The sequence below is a fragment of the Cupressus sempervirens genome, chromosome 3 (genome assembly GCF_028749045.1).
Source record: "Cupressus sempervirens isolate cs-2001-9-10 chromosome 3, ASM2874904v1, whole genome shotgun sequence".
Lineage (NCBI taxonomy): Eukaryota > Viridiplantae > Streptophyta > Pinopsida > Cupressales > Cupressaceae > Cupressus > Cupressus sempervirens.
The window spans coordinates 484,246,881-484,261,685 of NC_143120.1; the positions used below are offsets into that span (position 1 = coordinate 484,246,881).

Consider the following 14,805-nt stretch of genomic DNA (forward strand, 5'->3'; position numbering starts at 1 on the left):
TCATTTTCTACACCAAACTCTGTTGTTGCATAGTAATGAACTAATGTGTTTGGAAGAGATGGAGGAGGGGATGGCAGTGACAATCCTATATCCTCATTATTTAAGTCCAAGTTCACAAAAAGGTTTCTAGCACCTTCCATGATGTAATTAGGAATACTCACTTCAGTTGGAATACTTAAATCTGATGTATCTTGCACAGTTTGTACCGAGTCATGTTGACCCTATTTAGAAGTGGTAGAATCATGGTGTCCCTGTTCAGTAGTGGCATTATCATGTTGTAGTTGCATTTCAATTGCATCATTTTCTCTTTGAATTCGTTCTACTCTTTCTTGAATATCAGACTCACTAACTCCTGCAAATCGTAGAATACTTTCAAGAGCAATTGCTTCATCTTCCTCTTCAACAGCAATCAGAAATGCTCTACTAGGATTCATGTCATTTATAACTGATGTTGGGTCTAATGGCTAGATACTAGTCCTCTTAAATCCTGCCTTTATATTTTCTGGAGTGAGAGCCTTTTTGAATGCTTTGCTGCATAAGGTAGCTAATTCAGACTTGTTTATTTCTAATCCATGATGCTTTGCCATCCATTCCGATCTCTGTCTCTTGAAGTAGTTCTTAAAAGGAGAACACACACTTACATCTAAAGGTTGGAGCTTGTGGCTTGTGTGGCTTGGAAATGTAAGGAGATCAATTCCTAGAACTCTTGCCTCTTGTATTGTGGAAAGTGCCACATGGCTCCCATGACCATCAAATATGAGTAAATTCCTATTGCTAGGTGAGGCTCCACCAGGCACAGATCTGGCAAAGTGATGCAACCAGTTGAGGAATAGTTCCTTGGTCATCCATGCATGTGGTTGGGCTGCCATACAAGCCCCTGGTTCACAACCTGCAATATAATTTTTTATTTTCCTTTGACCTTTAAAGAGGTAGAATCCTAGAATGCTATGCCCTGCAGCATTAACACAACATAATATGGTGATCCATTCTCTACTTTTTGACAGTACATATGGCACACTCCTTGAGCCCTTTTTGGCTAACACCTTCATTCCACAATTTCTCCCAGCTTGAACACCTGTTTCATCACAGTTCCAAATTTGGTGTGGGCCATATTGTTTATTTTTGTAAACTTTTGCCAAGTTGTCATAAAAAGTTGTTGTTATGGATGGTCTAAGCATGGTAGCTCTATCTTTATCTATACCTTCTGTTGTTCTCACTGCCAACTCAGGATGTCTTCTTTTGAACCCTCTCCACCATGACTTCCCTGGAAAACCATTTCTGAAAGGGTTTGGCCTGGTCTCACAAATGTGAGCAACATCTGCTTTCAATTGTGTTATTTCAAGACCATATCCTATCTCTACCATATCTTGACACCATTGCACTATCTCCATTTCTTCTTCACTTGATAATATAGTGGGTGGACCTTTCTTTGTTCTAGTTGTGATACCAAGCAACCAATTTGACAAGGTTGTAAAAGGAACACCCCATTTCTTGGCAGCAGCTCGGATGGAATATAGATTATCTTCAACATCTTTGATTGCACTATCCAAGTCTAAATTTGACCACTGTTTTCTTATTGGTGCATTCTTAGGTGTAGTAGAAGTCATTTGTGTGCTAGAAACTCTACCTTGCACATCCGATATGTCTATTGGATCTGGAGTTGGTATTTGAGGTTGATTTGGTATGTTAATTTGATCTCTGGTATTGCTTTCATTTTCTAGATTGCAGTGAAGCATAACCCCTCTTTTGTGCATAAGTAGAGGCCTTGTTCTTTGAACTCGATTCCTCTTAGAAGATTTCATGGTGAAATATATGTAGTCTCTGTGAAATTTATTAGAAAATTACTATCATTCTTTCTTTTAATATAAGATTGCAATCAATCTTAACAAAGATGACTTAAAGTTGAGAAATAATTTTAACAAAATAGTATTTTTCTTCTAATGCTTGTCACCAAATTCTACCTACTAAATGATTTCACTTCCTTTTGTATACATATTTAACAATACAATGGCAAATAAATCAAAAAATAATGCAAATGCTTTGGTCAACATTTTTTTGTTGTTGCTGACTATTTTGTTTCACAACTTAGAGTTATATAAACATCATTTCTTTTCACACAGGTCAGTAATATGCAATAAAAAGACTTGAATGGGTGATGGGGGTTCTATGAAAATCCTAAAAAATGTTTGGGGCTCTAATTTGAACGTATTTGTACAAACATATTGACTTGTATGTTATCTTTGAGCATATCTTTTATTAAAAATATATTTCTCAACTTTTTCTTAGTCTGAGATTGGATTGTGAAGTAGATGGTACTGGTAGTGAGTGAGATTCTACTAATTGTTGTGGATTCTATGATATATGGTTTAACCAATTCTTGCTGACTATAAATTTTTTTTGTATGTATAGTGCTATATAAGACAGCTCCTTAATGAATGTAGAAGATACATAAGTAAATGTAAAAAGTTGGTAAATTTTTATCTGACGAATTATTTGTAAGATTTTATTTTCTTCATATTATACTATATTGAATGTAGGTTATAGATTGTTATCTAATACAAATACTCACACAGTCACACACAATCACAGAATGTAATCGAATAACAACACTAGCCAATTTTAGCAATAAGGAATATGATATCATTGATTGATTTCAAGTAATGAGATATATACATAAATCTCTAACTATGTACAGTGTTGTCTGAACTCAAACAAATTAATACTACTATTACAAGCCAAAAAAAATGTTTGGGGCTCTAGTTTGAATGTATGTGTACAAACCTATTGAACTGTATGTTCTCTCTCAGCATATCTTTCAATTTTTAAAAAAAATGGAAAGATCTATGCAAAGAAAATATAAATGAAAATGAATAAAAGTTTATGCACCTGAATATGCTTATAGCCTGGTTGAAAATTATGCTTCTGAATATGCTTTGGTTGATGAGAGCAATTACAAATATCGTTGATCCCAAATACAAGCCGAAGCAGAGAAAATGTCTACAGTGAAAGAAAAGAGACTATTGTCCATCCAGTTTATAGATTGTGTTAACTCTTCTTTAACCATTATTAGATTAAATTTCAATTGGTTACTCTTTTTTAATATCCAAATTTGATTGGATGGTTTTTGTTGCCATGGATTGAGCTTTTGATTTTCCTAAATTTGATTGGATTGTTTTTGTTGCCACAGATTGAATTTTGTTGCATGATTTGACTGTTTTAGTATGATGTAATTTGCTCTCATAAATTAAGAGTTTGAAATTTTGATAGTTCTCCTGTTAATTAAACATTGGTTTTTCTTTGTCTTATTTTTGTGGTGAGCCTTATAAGTTTTCTGCATTTGTAGGTGAAAGGTCAAATAAGCCAATAAATGTTGCATCGGCTAGGAGGAGGAAGCTGGAGTGAAGACTTCAAATTAGATTTAGACTAGATTTGATGGTAGCCTATTCTAGTAGTTGTACACCACTCAGCATTATTTGGAATAAAAATATTTTTTTACAATTGTAAAGTACCCAGTAGTTGTACAGTAGTGGGTAATATTAAAAGAAAGAAAGATTTGTTTACACTTGTGAAGTACCCAGTTGTTGTACACTTGTGTGTAATATTAAAAGAAGAATATATGTATAGATTTATAAATTGTCCTATTATTGTACATTCAGTGATGGTATTTAGGAAATAAGCATTGCTTAATTAGTGAAAGTTGTAATATTTGCTAGTCAAAATCAAATCTTAAATTGTGACATATTGGATCATGAATCTATATATTTATTTGTAATTGTGAGATGCAAGAGATCTATATAATTTTATGAGACACCTATTTAGTTATGATAGATTCATTATTTTAAAACTAAAGAACTTATTGTAGTCAACTTATTTATATTAATCAAAGCAAAATATATTGCATAACATTTGATAATATATGTATATTTTTTATTTTCAAATTAAAGATTACATGTTCTCACGTGTAGTGTACTATTATTGGTTCCATCCATCACATATCTGGTAATATTTTTATCAATAAATAAAATCTATGTAATCACGATTTAATATTTATTTGTTTTATTAATAGTATTAATATTCATATTTGCTATAACCATTATTGGACCCCACTCCACTACTGGTGCCTCTCCCCTATGCTCACATGTAAGGGATTTCCATCATGATTTTACATATTGAAATGAATATTTTTACATACAGTAACCAAACAATATTAATTGATATAACTTGCTCAAAATTAATTTACTAATACAATTACTAGTAAAATAAGTTTAAATAAAAATTGCGTTTAACATTAAAAAAATTAAAGTTTAGAACAAATAATCTAAGACAATAATTATATGGAAATAATAACAAACAACAATAATAAGTAGCCAATATTACCGAACTTCTCGATAAGTTCAAATAACCCAAAGAATAACCCAAGGTTACACGCAATTAATGAATCCACTTCATACCCAACCAGTGAATTTGTCACACCATCAATCAAACATGAAGAGAATAAAGATATGAAATGCAACGTCAGGTCTTAAATATAGAACAACATACAAGTAGCATGTGAGTTGAATCCGGATAAAGAAAACAGAACAACCGATAATGACTTGCATAGAAAGAGTCATATATCTCTTATAAATACCATAAGAAACCAAGAGAACAATTTATCCATACAATGGCCATTTGTGGCACGGATTCCCTCCTCTTTACTTCATTTGTAGTATTGTTTGGCCTCTCTATTCATGTTGTACCAGCTTCTTCCCTTCCTCATGCTCATGGAATCCTGAGAAAGAATAAGTTTTCTCTTCCTCGTCCCACTTCTTATTCTTCTCCCTGTGCAGAATATGATGTCAAATACTTCACACAAACTTTGGATCATTTCAGCTTCACTCCACACAGCTATGACACATTTCAACAAAAGTATCTCATCAATTCAAAACATTGGGGTGGTGCTTCTTCCAAATCTCCCATCTTTGTGTATATGGGGAATGAGGGATTTATTGAATGGTTTACTGAAAATACTGGGTTTGTGTTTGACATTGCTCCTCAATTCAAGGCTCTTCTTGTCTTCATTGAGGTATGTTCTGCTTTGCTTTGATCTACATTTCTACTCCATTGTTGATATAATCTAGTGCAAAGAAGAGCATAGTCATTAAATCTATAGAAATACAAAACAAAGATAAGTGGTATATAAAGATCTCAAAAATGCACATTATAAATGGTTCTTTAAAACATCTCGGATCTAAATCTTATTAATGCTTCTTCAAAACATCTCAGATCTAAATCTTATTACCCATTATGAGAAAACAGGATTTTGCATATTTCTTGTTTAAAGTTTTGATTGATTCGGATGATTCATCTGAGATCAAACTATCTTACTCAATAAGATTCATCTATCACTATAGTTTCTCATGAGTCAATTAATCAAAACAAAGCTGAAAAGAAGTTGTTTAAATATGATAGAATATCTCCAAGGTCATAAAATCTAAGAAATGTTTTTCTCATTAAGATGACTCATCTGAGATCACACTATCTTCTTTAATAGAACCTATTAATTAGAATGGTTTTGATGAGTCATTGGAACAAATCAAAGTTTAAAGTTGGTAGTTAAAATATGAAGAACAATGATACCTCAAGGTCATGAAAATCAAAGAAATGTTTTGTCTTGTTAAGATGATTCATCTGGAATCACACTATTTTCTTTAGTAGTAGCAATTAATTAGAATGGTTTGGATGAATCACTTGAACAAAACCAAATATAAGGTCCTGTTCTTTATCAATACTCATTAATTAGAATGGTTTTGATGAACCACTCAATCAAATCAAAATTTAAAGTCCAACAAACAATAGTATGCTCTGATCATAAAAAATCTAGAGAATGTTTTTCATAGGAATGACAATTGCCAAAAAAAAAACTGTAATTTTGTTTTTGAGAATAAACTGTGGAAACCTATGTGTTTCAATTTTTCTTTGATTAGGCAAAGGAAATCTGACTATGGGTTTATATTGATTTGATTTCAGCACCGTTACTATGGAGACTCAATGCCATATGGGAGTCAAGAAATAGCTTACAGCAATGCCACCACAATGGGCTATCTCAGTGCCTCTCAAGCTTTGGCTGATTTTGCTGTACTGATTACAGATCTCAAGAAGAATTTAACAGCAGAAGATTCACCAGTAGTTGTGTTTGGAGGATCTTATGGCGGAAGTATGTTTGTTTCACTAATTTTGTCTTATAACTTCAAATTCTATTGATGAAACCATGTTTAATGTCTAAAATATATAATGGGTTTGCAGTGTTAGCTGCCTGGTTTAGGCTCAAGTACCCACATATTACAATTGGGGCATTTGCATCATCTGCTCCAATTTTGGCTTTTGATCTCATTGTAGATCCAGCTGGTTTTGACAACATTGTCTCAAATGATTTTAGGGTATTATCAATTCTTTCTTCCACAGTTCATAACATTAGAATGCAAATTTGGGTTATAATGTGTTTGTTCATTTGATCAACATTTGAGATCACTTTTTGAAAGCAACAAATGATCAATTTTTTCAGATTTCCCTGATATTAAAGGTGATTTGATCGCATAAACAAACATAGTATAACTTAAAAATTTGTGCTTGAAAGTTGAATTCTGATAGCAATATTACAATTTGATTTGGTGTGAAAAATATCTCCTGCTCATTAATATTTATGGTTCAAAAACGCTATATGTACACTATACAATGAATTCAGGATTTGTTTTTGAGTTTTGATAGAGTGAAAGCGAAAACTGCTTCAATGTGATTAAGAAGTCATGGAAGATACTGGAGGAGATGTCATCAACTCCAAATGGCAGAAGATCCATCCAAGAATCTTTCAAACTCTGCAAGTAAAATTAGAATTCTTTCGTACAAATCTGTCTAAATATTTCTTATATTTTTCCTATAAAAAAATTGTTGGTATTGGTGCAGAGATAGCGATGTTGATAAGGTGGAAAGCTGGTTGAATACAGCTTATTTTGAAGCTGCAGAAGTAGATTATCCAATCCCTGCTAACTTCACTCAAAACTTACCAGCCTATCCTGTAAAGCAGGTTATAAGTAATAAAAGTTATAGCCATTTTAAACTATGAAATTTAATATATTTCCTTTATTTGATGGAATTTTCCTCATTAGATCAGAGAGGATTGAAACGTTTATACAATCTCTTGAGCTTCTTACCTTTGACATTTTCTTTTGTTAATAATGCTCCTGTTTATGTAGATGTGCAAGGCAATAGACAATGCACCTAGTGAGACCAATATCCTAAGCCAATTATATGGAGCAATAAACATATATTATAACTATACAGGGAACTTGAATTGCTTTGATTTGGGAGGTAGTGATGCACATGGAAGAAGTGGCTGGGATTTTCAGGTTAAATCTTGTGTTATTGTTTAGTTATATAATTTGTTTGAAATGATTTTCGAGAAATGTGTAAAAGTAGTGTTTTTTTTGTTGGGGTGTAGTATTGTACAGAGATGGTACAGCCATTTGCAGATGATCCAATTAAAAGCATATATCCCGAATCAACGTTCAATTACACAGAAGTAATCCAATCCTGTAATGATACAAATGGTATTGAACCTAGGCCACATTGGATTACTACGGAGTTTGGTGGTCATGTAAGTATAGTCTAATTTGGAATGAACATATTGTCAGCTTAATGCTATCTCAATATAGCTATTATAACATTTTATCTTCAATATCTTTGATATATATTCTTTGAGATTTATGAAGAAATTATATGTACCATTATGGATTACTCGTATGTTTATGTGTATTGTAGAATATTGAGAGAGTTCTGAAGCGATTTGGAAGTAATATTATATTTTCCAATGGATTGAGAGATCCTTGGAGTAATGGAGGGTGAGATCTCAATTCACTTTTCTCCATTTTTTTTAATTGGAGGATATCAAGTTATATTTAAATTTTTATATTTCATTATGTATATTTTTGAATTTATATTGCAGAGTATTGGAAGGTATAAACGAAAGCATAATAGCCATCATTATTGAGAAAGGTGCATGTTTGAATTCAATTTTATTTGTTTCGTGAAAATTGATTAGTTTGCATCTACCATTGTAAACTTATATTGTCAATGAATGAATTGTAGGGGGACATCATGTAGATCTTAGATTTGCAACAGCTGAAGATCCAGAATGGCTTGTGCAAGTTCGAAAGGAAGAGATTCGCATAATTAAAGGATGGCAAACACAATATTACAAGGACCTTCATGAAAAAAATATTTTATTGAGCCAAGATAAATTTAAATATAGTATTAGTTTCTAATCAGATTTGTTTATATCTTAAATAAAGTAGAATGATAAATATTAGTTATGTGTAATGTATTTCTCTAGAACTATGAAAACAACTTGTTTTTATATTTAGTGCTGATAATTGTGTTAGTACTATATATATTTGCTTTTTAAAACTGATAATTGTATTTTTATAATGTTCTCTATTTCAACGCCCAGCCTTTTTATGGGCTCTCTCTCTTTATTAGTGTTATTAGCTTTGTTCAAATATAAAATCAATTTGTCTTAATTTGTCTGGGCTAGCAATTCAAAATCATGTCTTGCCAGCTAAAGATATTTGTGAAAGTTATAGAATTAGGAGTGGTTATTTCCTTCAGCGGAGTTTTTAAACTACATTCATCTACAAATCCCACCAAAAGGGTAGCATATAATTTACCACTTGAAGAAATTTTTGATAAAAATGTCACATGGATTCCTTGCAAGCATGTATACAAAATATGGAAACACGGACAAGGTCTGTGAACTGTTTGACAAAATGCTTGAAAGAGCTGTGCTTTCATGGAATGCCGTGATTGCAGGATATTGATGAAATGGGGGAGCTGAAAAGGCTTCAGAAACTGTCAAACAAATATAATCAGCATCTCTGAAATGAAATTTGATAATTTTTGTCAAAACCATTCAAGCCTAAGCCCAAATGAGAGGTTAGGAACAGGGTATGGACATCTTCAAAGCATAATGGGAAGCATGAACAGGGTACATCATTTGATTAACAAAATGCTTGGAAATGATGTTATGTCATAGAATACAGTGACTGCAGACTATTCAGAAATGTATTTGTTGTAAAAGCTTTAGAAACTTATAATCAAATGCAAATTGGCAGTTGTGAAGCTAAATTCAGAGCTTTAGAACAGGGTATCAACATCCGTCAAATTATAATATTAGGGGATTTTCGTCAGATATTATGTATCAAAAATATGGAAACAAAATGTGAAAGCATTTAGAAGGTATGATTATCTGTTTGACAAAATGTTTCAAATGGATCTTTCGTGGAATACAATGATTGAAGGATATTCACAAAACTGAGTTTGTTGAATATGTATAGTTGACCCTTTTTGTTGTGTTGGCTATTTAGAAGAGACTGAGCTATCTGTAAATTTGTGCTGGTTATGTGGATATTGTTGGGAAATAGAAGAGCAAAACAACTAAAATAGAGCAAAAGAAACAGAGCAAATAATAATCATAAAACAGTAATGGAGAATACATAGAACCCACTTACAAATTGGTTAAGTTTTATTGATTAATTATTAGCAACAATGTTACAGCTTCAGCTTCAATCCATTCACCAATGAATGAAAAAATACATCAGTAATAAAACAGGGCGCCCAAAGCCCAAATTGAAGGACCAAATTGGGCGCCAACATCTGGAAGCTTTCCAAAGTCAAACTTTCTAATAAATGCTACAACTACTCATGGGCAAAACTTTCGTGTGTGGGTAAATCTTTCACGCACGGTTAATACAATATCTTGGATCTGTTGATCTCATTAAGATTAACGGTTCATATTGATTTCAGGACAAATATAAGGAAGCGAGGAATGTGAACCCACAAGAACCCGAAATGCTGCCACATGTCCAAGCTTAATGATACATGTTATCCCATCCTGACAACATGTATTGTTTATGACTTTATTTGCTTCACACATATAACATTCTCCCACTTGAAGCAAATGAAGTAGGATTAAACAGGAGCAATGTTCAAATCACTCTAGGCCTATTAAGTCTCCGCACAACTCATGCTTTGCCCTTGGCAAGATTTTTGTGAGCATATCAGTAGGATTCTCATTCGTATGGATCTTTTCAAGATGTAACTGTCCTTCCTCCAGCACTTGCCTGATTCAATGGTACCTCAAGTCAATGTGCTTGGTTCGTGAATGAAATGCTCAATTTTTCGCAAAATGAGTGGCACTTTGGCTGTCGCAATACAACACATATTTATCTTGTTTTAATCCTAACTCTTCAAGAAATCATTGTATCCACAACATCTCCTTGCAAGCTTATGTTGCAGCTACGTATTCAACCTTTGTTGTTGAGAGCGTCACTACTTTCTGTAGTCTAGACAGCCAAGATACTGCAGCACCTGCAAAAGTGTATACATAACTAGTGGTAGACATTTTAGTGTCCACATCTCAAGCCATATTTGAATGTGTGTAACCTTTTAGCACAATATCACTATTATCAAAACATAAACAATAATGACTGGTAACCTTAAGATACCTTAAGATCCACTTTACTGCTCCCCAATGTTGTTTGCTTGGGTTTGCAAGAAATCTGCTCACAACTCCCACTGAATGTGCAATATCCGATCAAGTACTTACTATGGCATACATCAGGCTGCTAACAGCTGAAGCATAAGGAATTTTACTCATTTCCATCTTTTCCTTATCATCTTTGCGACATGATTCTTTACTCAATTTAAAGTGAGATGCAAGAGGTGTACTAACCGGCTTGGCATCCTTCATGTTGAACTTGTCAAGAACCTTCTCAATGTATTTTTCCTATGACAGTCATAACTTCTTCTTCTTCCTATCATGCATAATCTTCATACCCAATGTATGTTGTGCTAGTCTTAAATCTTTCATTTCAAATTGTTTACTCAACTCCTTCGTGAGTTGGTTAATCATCCTCTTGTCATGTCCAACAAGTAACATATCATCCACATACAACAATAATATAATGTATTTATCTTGATCGTCCTTCTTGATATAAACACAATGATCAGATTCTAACCTTTTGAAATCATGCTCCAATATGAATGAATCAAACTTATACCATTGGCGAGGTGCTTGTTTTAGCACATAGAGGCTCTTCTTCAACCTGTGAACCAAATTCTCTTTACCTTTTTCTTTTAATCCTTCCGGCTGCTCCATATAAATCTCTTCCTCCAACTCACCATGAAGAAAGGTTGTCTTTACATCCAATTGTTCACATTCTAAATCTAGAGTAGCAACAAGACCAAGAATAATTCGAATGGATGACATTTTAACAACGGGTGAGAAAATTTCAGTAGTCTATACCTTCCTTTTGAGCAAATCCTTTCACCACTTCCCTTGCTTTGTATCTTTTCTTTTTCTCGTCACCCTCATGCTTGATCTTGTATACCCATTTGTTTTGTAAAGCTCTTCTTCCTTTTGGAAGCTTAACCAACTCCCAAGTTCTGTTTTTCAACAATGAATCCATTTCTTCCTCCATTGCTTTCTTCCATTATTTACTATTCTCATCTTCACAAGCTTGCCGAAAAACACCAAGTTCACCTTCCTCACTTACCGATATATAATCTGAAGGCTTATGAGGTCTAGCTAATCTACAAACCAATTGTTGTTCCGGCTGTTTTCTTGTAATGGTTCTTGCAAGATCTCTTGTTGTTGTTCAACATTTTCCTTTTGTTGTCCATCATAATCTTGATTTTGCTGTTGAATTTCTTGCATTGGTGGGATATGTTGATATATGATTGAAAAGATCATTTGAGCTAAGAACATTATTGTAAGAAGTGTTTTCAGTCATTGTTTTGTCATTGATGTCAAACCTGCTATATGTTGGTAAGACAATTGCTTATATGTTTCAAGCACTATCACTTAGTTGATTGATGAAGAGGATTTGATCAGACAAAATGTAACAAAAACATCTAGAGGAAAGGTTGAATTATGATTATGTATTGAAGTGCAAGAATCAGTTAAGCCAATGATAACATAATGTATCCATGATCTCTTGGGGTTACAAAATGGTTGGCTACACTTAGAAAGTTCAAATGAAAAAGGTTGAACAAAGTTCATTTGCTAAGCTTGACCAAGTTGATAGAAGGTGCCGAGTAAAGTTAGTGCAAGCCGAGCCAAATTTCAGTTGAAGCCAAGTGAAAGCATTTTCTAGTGGATGCCGAGCAAACTAACAGATGCCGAGGAAGTTAGTAGATGTCGAGTGATTTTCAATATGTGCCGAGCACTAGTGAAATCCAATTGATGCCGAGTGATTTTACAGTAGATGCCGAGTAACACAGTATGTGTCGAGCATTAGTAAATTGATAATGCCGAGTTGCTGCATTATGAAAAAGATCGAAGATTTGCCAAATAAAAGCCGACCAGTTTGTTTTCTTGGAACTTGTGAATCAGGAGGAAGATAAGATTGATGAGTTGGAGGTACAGAACCTTATCTAAACCATTTTGGAGGCGAATTCAAAATGGATTCTAGGAGAAGTTTCTAGAGAAGACAAGATATGGGGTAGATACATTGTATCCTAACCAATCCATCGAAAACCCTAATTGTTGAGATGGATAATAAGTGGAAAAAAGAGTTCTAATTCCGTATACCTAGGGATGCCTAGTCATGAAGCAAAGGTTGAGAGAGATCAAAAAGATTTTTGGATGCAAAAAACTAACAAGGTAGAAGGAAGAAGGGTTTGCTTCATCAAATGACCTAAGTGAAGAAGTCTGCAATGGTGAACTAAGCAAGAAGTCTTAATGAAGATGAATGCTTGACGAGTGAACAAGCTGTTAGAACTGCAAAGACTGGAAGCCAAGCAGAGTTGAGGACTGAATAATGATCTGTAATCTACAATGTTGTAAGTTGTATCAGATCAAACTCTACTGTTACTCTCTAACAATTGTATCAGATTAGGGTAAATCCTTTGGAGAAAGGTTGACTTAACAATCATTGAAAAATCCTTTAACAGGGTGGCATTCCAAATGAATTGCTTAAAGTCTTCTAACAAAGCTCACTTTTAACAAGGTGATTGAAATCCCTTAACCGGGTCACATTTAACAATGTGTGTTGTAACCTTTAACAGGGTTGGCCTTTAATAGGGCATTACTTCAGAAGAGTGAGAAAGGAGTAGCATGTTACTGGTGGTTTTTCCCAAATTGGGTTTCCACGTTAAATCATTGTGTCATGTGTAGTGATGGATGTGTTGTGTTCTATGCATTACATTTTTGCATGTTAGTTTAACAGTAACATATCAATTTTGGTTTACACATAATAAATGCATGTATGGTTAAGAATGTTTTATGAGTTCACTAAATTGTAAAAAAAAAGTTTTATTTTGACATCTAGACCTTGAATAACTGATTCAACCCCCCTCTCAGTTATTCTAAAAGAATTCCAACAATTGGTATCAGAGTGCAGTTGCTTAAGAGGATTAGTTTCAAGGTACTAAAAGCATAAAAATCAAGATGTCAAAGAGAGGTACCCAAGCTGAATAGAGATAACTTTCCTGCATGGCAAAGTTTGATGAAGCTTCACCTTGGAGGACTTGGAGACTATGCACAAACTTGCATTACAAATAAAAAATGTTGATCCAGTAGGAGCCCTAACTGCTGAAGATTTGAAGAAAAAGGAAGAGCACAATCAGGTGATGTTGGAGATTGCCTCTGCCCTGAGTTATGCTGAGTTTGATGATATCAAAGACCTCAAAAGTGCGAAGTAGATGTGGGATTCCCTGAACACCATCTATGGAGGAGACAAAAATGTTCAAAGAGCCAAGTCAGAGAGCCTCAGAGGTAAATTTGATGACATGAGAATGGAAGAAGGTGAAAACATTGCTCAATATGTTGCTAGAATAAAAGAGGTTGTTAGTGCTATAAAAAGTACAACTGGTAAAATAGATGATGAAACTGTGATGAGTAAAGTCTTGAGAACATTGTTGCCCATATATACCATTAGAGTATTTGCAATTCAAGAATTAAGATGTATGCCAGGAAATGATCTAACCTTGAAGGTATAGTGGGTAGACTCACTGCATTTGAGTTATCTAATTTTGACAACTATAGACCAAAGAGTATTGAATCAGCTTTCAAAGCCAAATTGTTATTGAAAGACTCTAAGGAGGTAAACCCCAAGAAGAAGAAAAGAAAGATAAAGTATGCATCCAGTGATAGCAGTACAGATGAGGAAGACATTGAACAATTGGAAGCATTGCTGGCAAGAAGATTCCATAAAGGAAAAGGTAAATTCAAAGGTAAGCTGCCTATCATTTGTTTTAACTGCAATGAAGTTGGTCATATTGCAGCAAGATGTACACAGAAGAAGAACTCCAAAGAAGAGAACAAGTACAAAAACAGAAGAGAAGATGATGGAAGAGACTACAGAGATAAAGGCAAAAAGTAGTGCTGCATTGCTGATGAAAATGATGATGAAGTGGTATATGTTGCAATGAAGGATGAATCAGATGAGGATGAGGCTACTACACTTATGACTTGTGTGAACAAGAATGACAAATGGATCATTGACAGTGGATGCTCACATCACATGATTGGAGACAAAAGTAAGTTTATTATCTTAACTTGTTATGATGGAAATACTGTAAGATTTGGTAATGATGCATCATGTTCAATAAAAGGAAAAGGGTCTATTAAGCTTACAGACAAGATTTCATGTGACAATGCTTATTATGTTGAAGGATTGAATTATAATTTGTTAAGTGTGTCACAATTGAACAATTTCGGGTACAAAGTTGAGTTTGAAAAAAAATCAGCCAAGATATATGATACAAATG

General features: G+C 33.7%; 1 protein-coding gene across 1 annotated transcript; it reads left to right on the forward strand.

Annotated features, from left to right (window-relative positions):
* The first annotated feature begins 4,558 nt into the window (after positions 1-4,558).
* On the forward strand, positions 4,559-8,472 carry LOC149567279 (uncharacterized). Its single transcript, XM_089820441.1, has 10 exons — positions 4,559-5,065; positions 6,010-6,196; positions 6,286-6,419; positions 6,748-6,860; positions 6,943-7,063; positions 7,233-7,385; positions 7,478-7,633; positions 7,798-7,877; positions 7,982-8,031; positions 8,125-8,472. Exons 1-10 carry the CDS (start codon positions 4,664-4,666, stop codon positions 8,298-8,300), a joined length of 1,572 nt encoding a protein of 523 aa, XP_089676567.1. The 5' UTR covers positions 4,559-4,663; the 3' UTR covers positions 8,301-8,472.
* The last annotated feature ends 6,333 nt before the right edge of the window (positions 8,473-14,805 follow it).

What these genes read in the sequence shown, in the direction of transcription:
- LOC149567279 (XM_089820441.1), top strand. Translation starts at nt 4,664, where the DNA reads ATGGCCATTTGTGGCACGGATTCCCTCCTCTTTACTTCATTTGTAGTA. An exon ending in GAATCTTTCAAACTCTGCAA is followed by an intron (nt 6,861 to 6,942) that starts GTAAAATTAGAA and finishes GTATTGGTGCAG; the next exon opens with AGATAGCGATGTTGATAAGG. An exon ending in GAAGTGGCTGGGATTTTCAG is followed by an intron (nt 7,386 to 7,477) that starts GTTAAATCTTGT and finishes GTTGGGGTGTAG; the next exon opens with TATTGTACAGAGATGGTACA.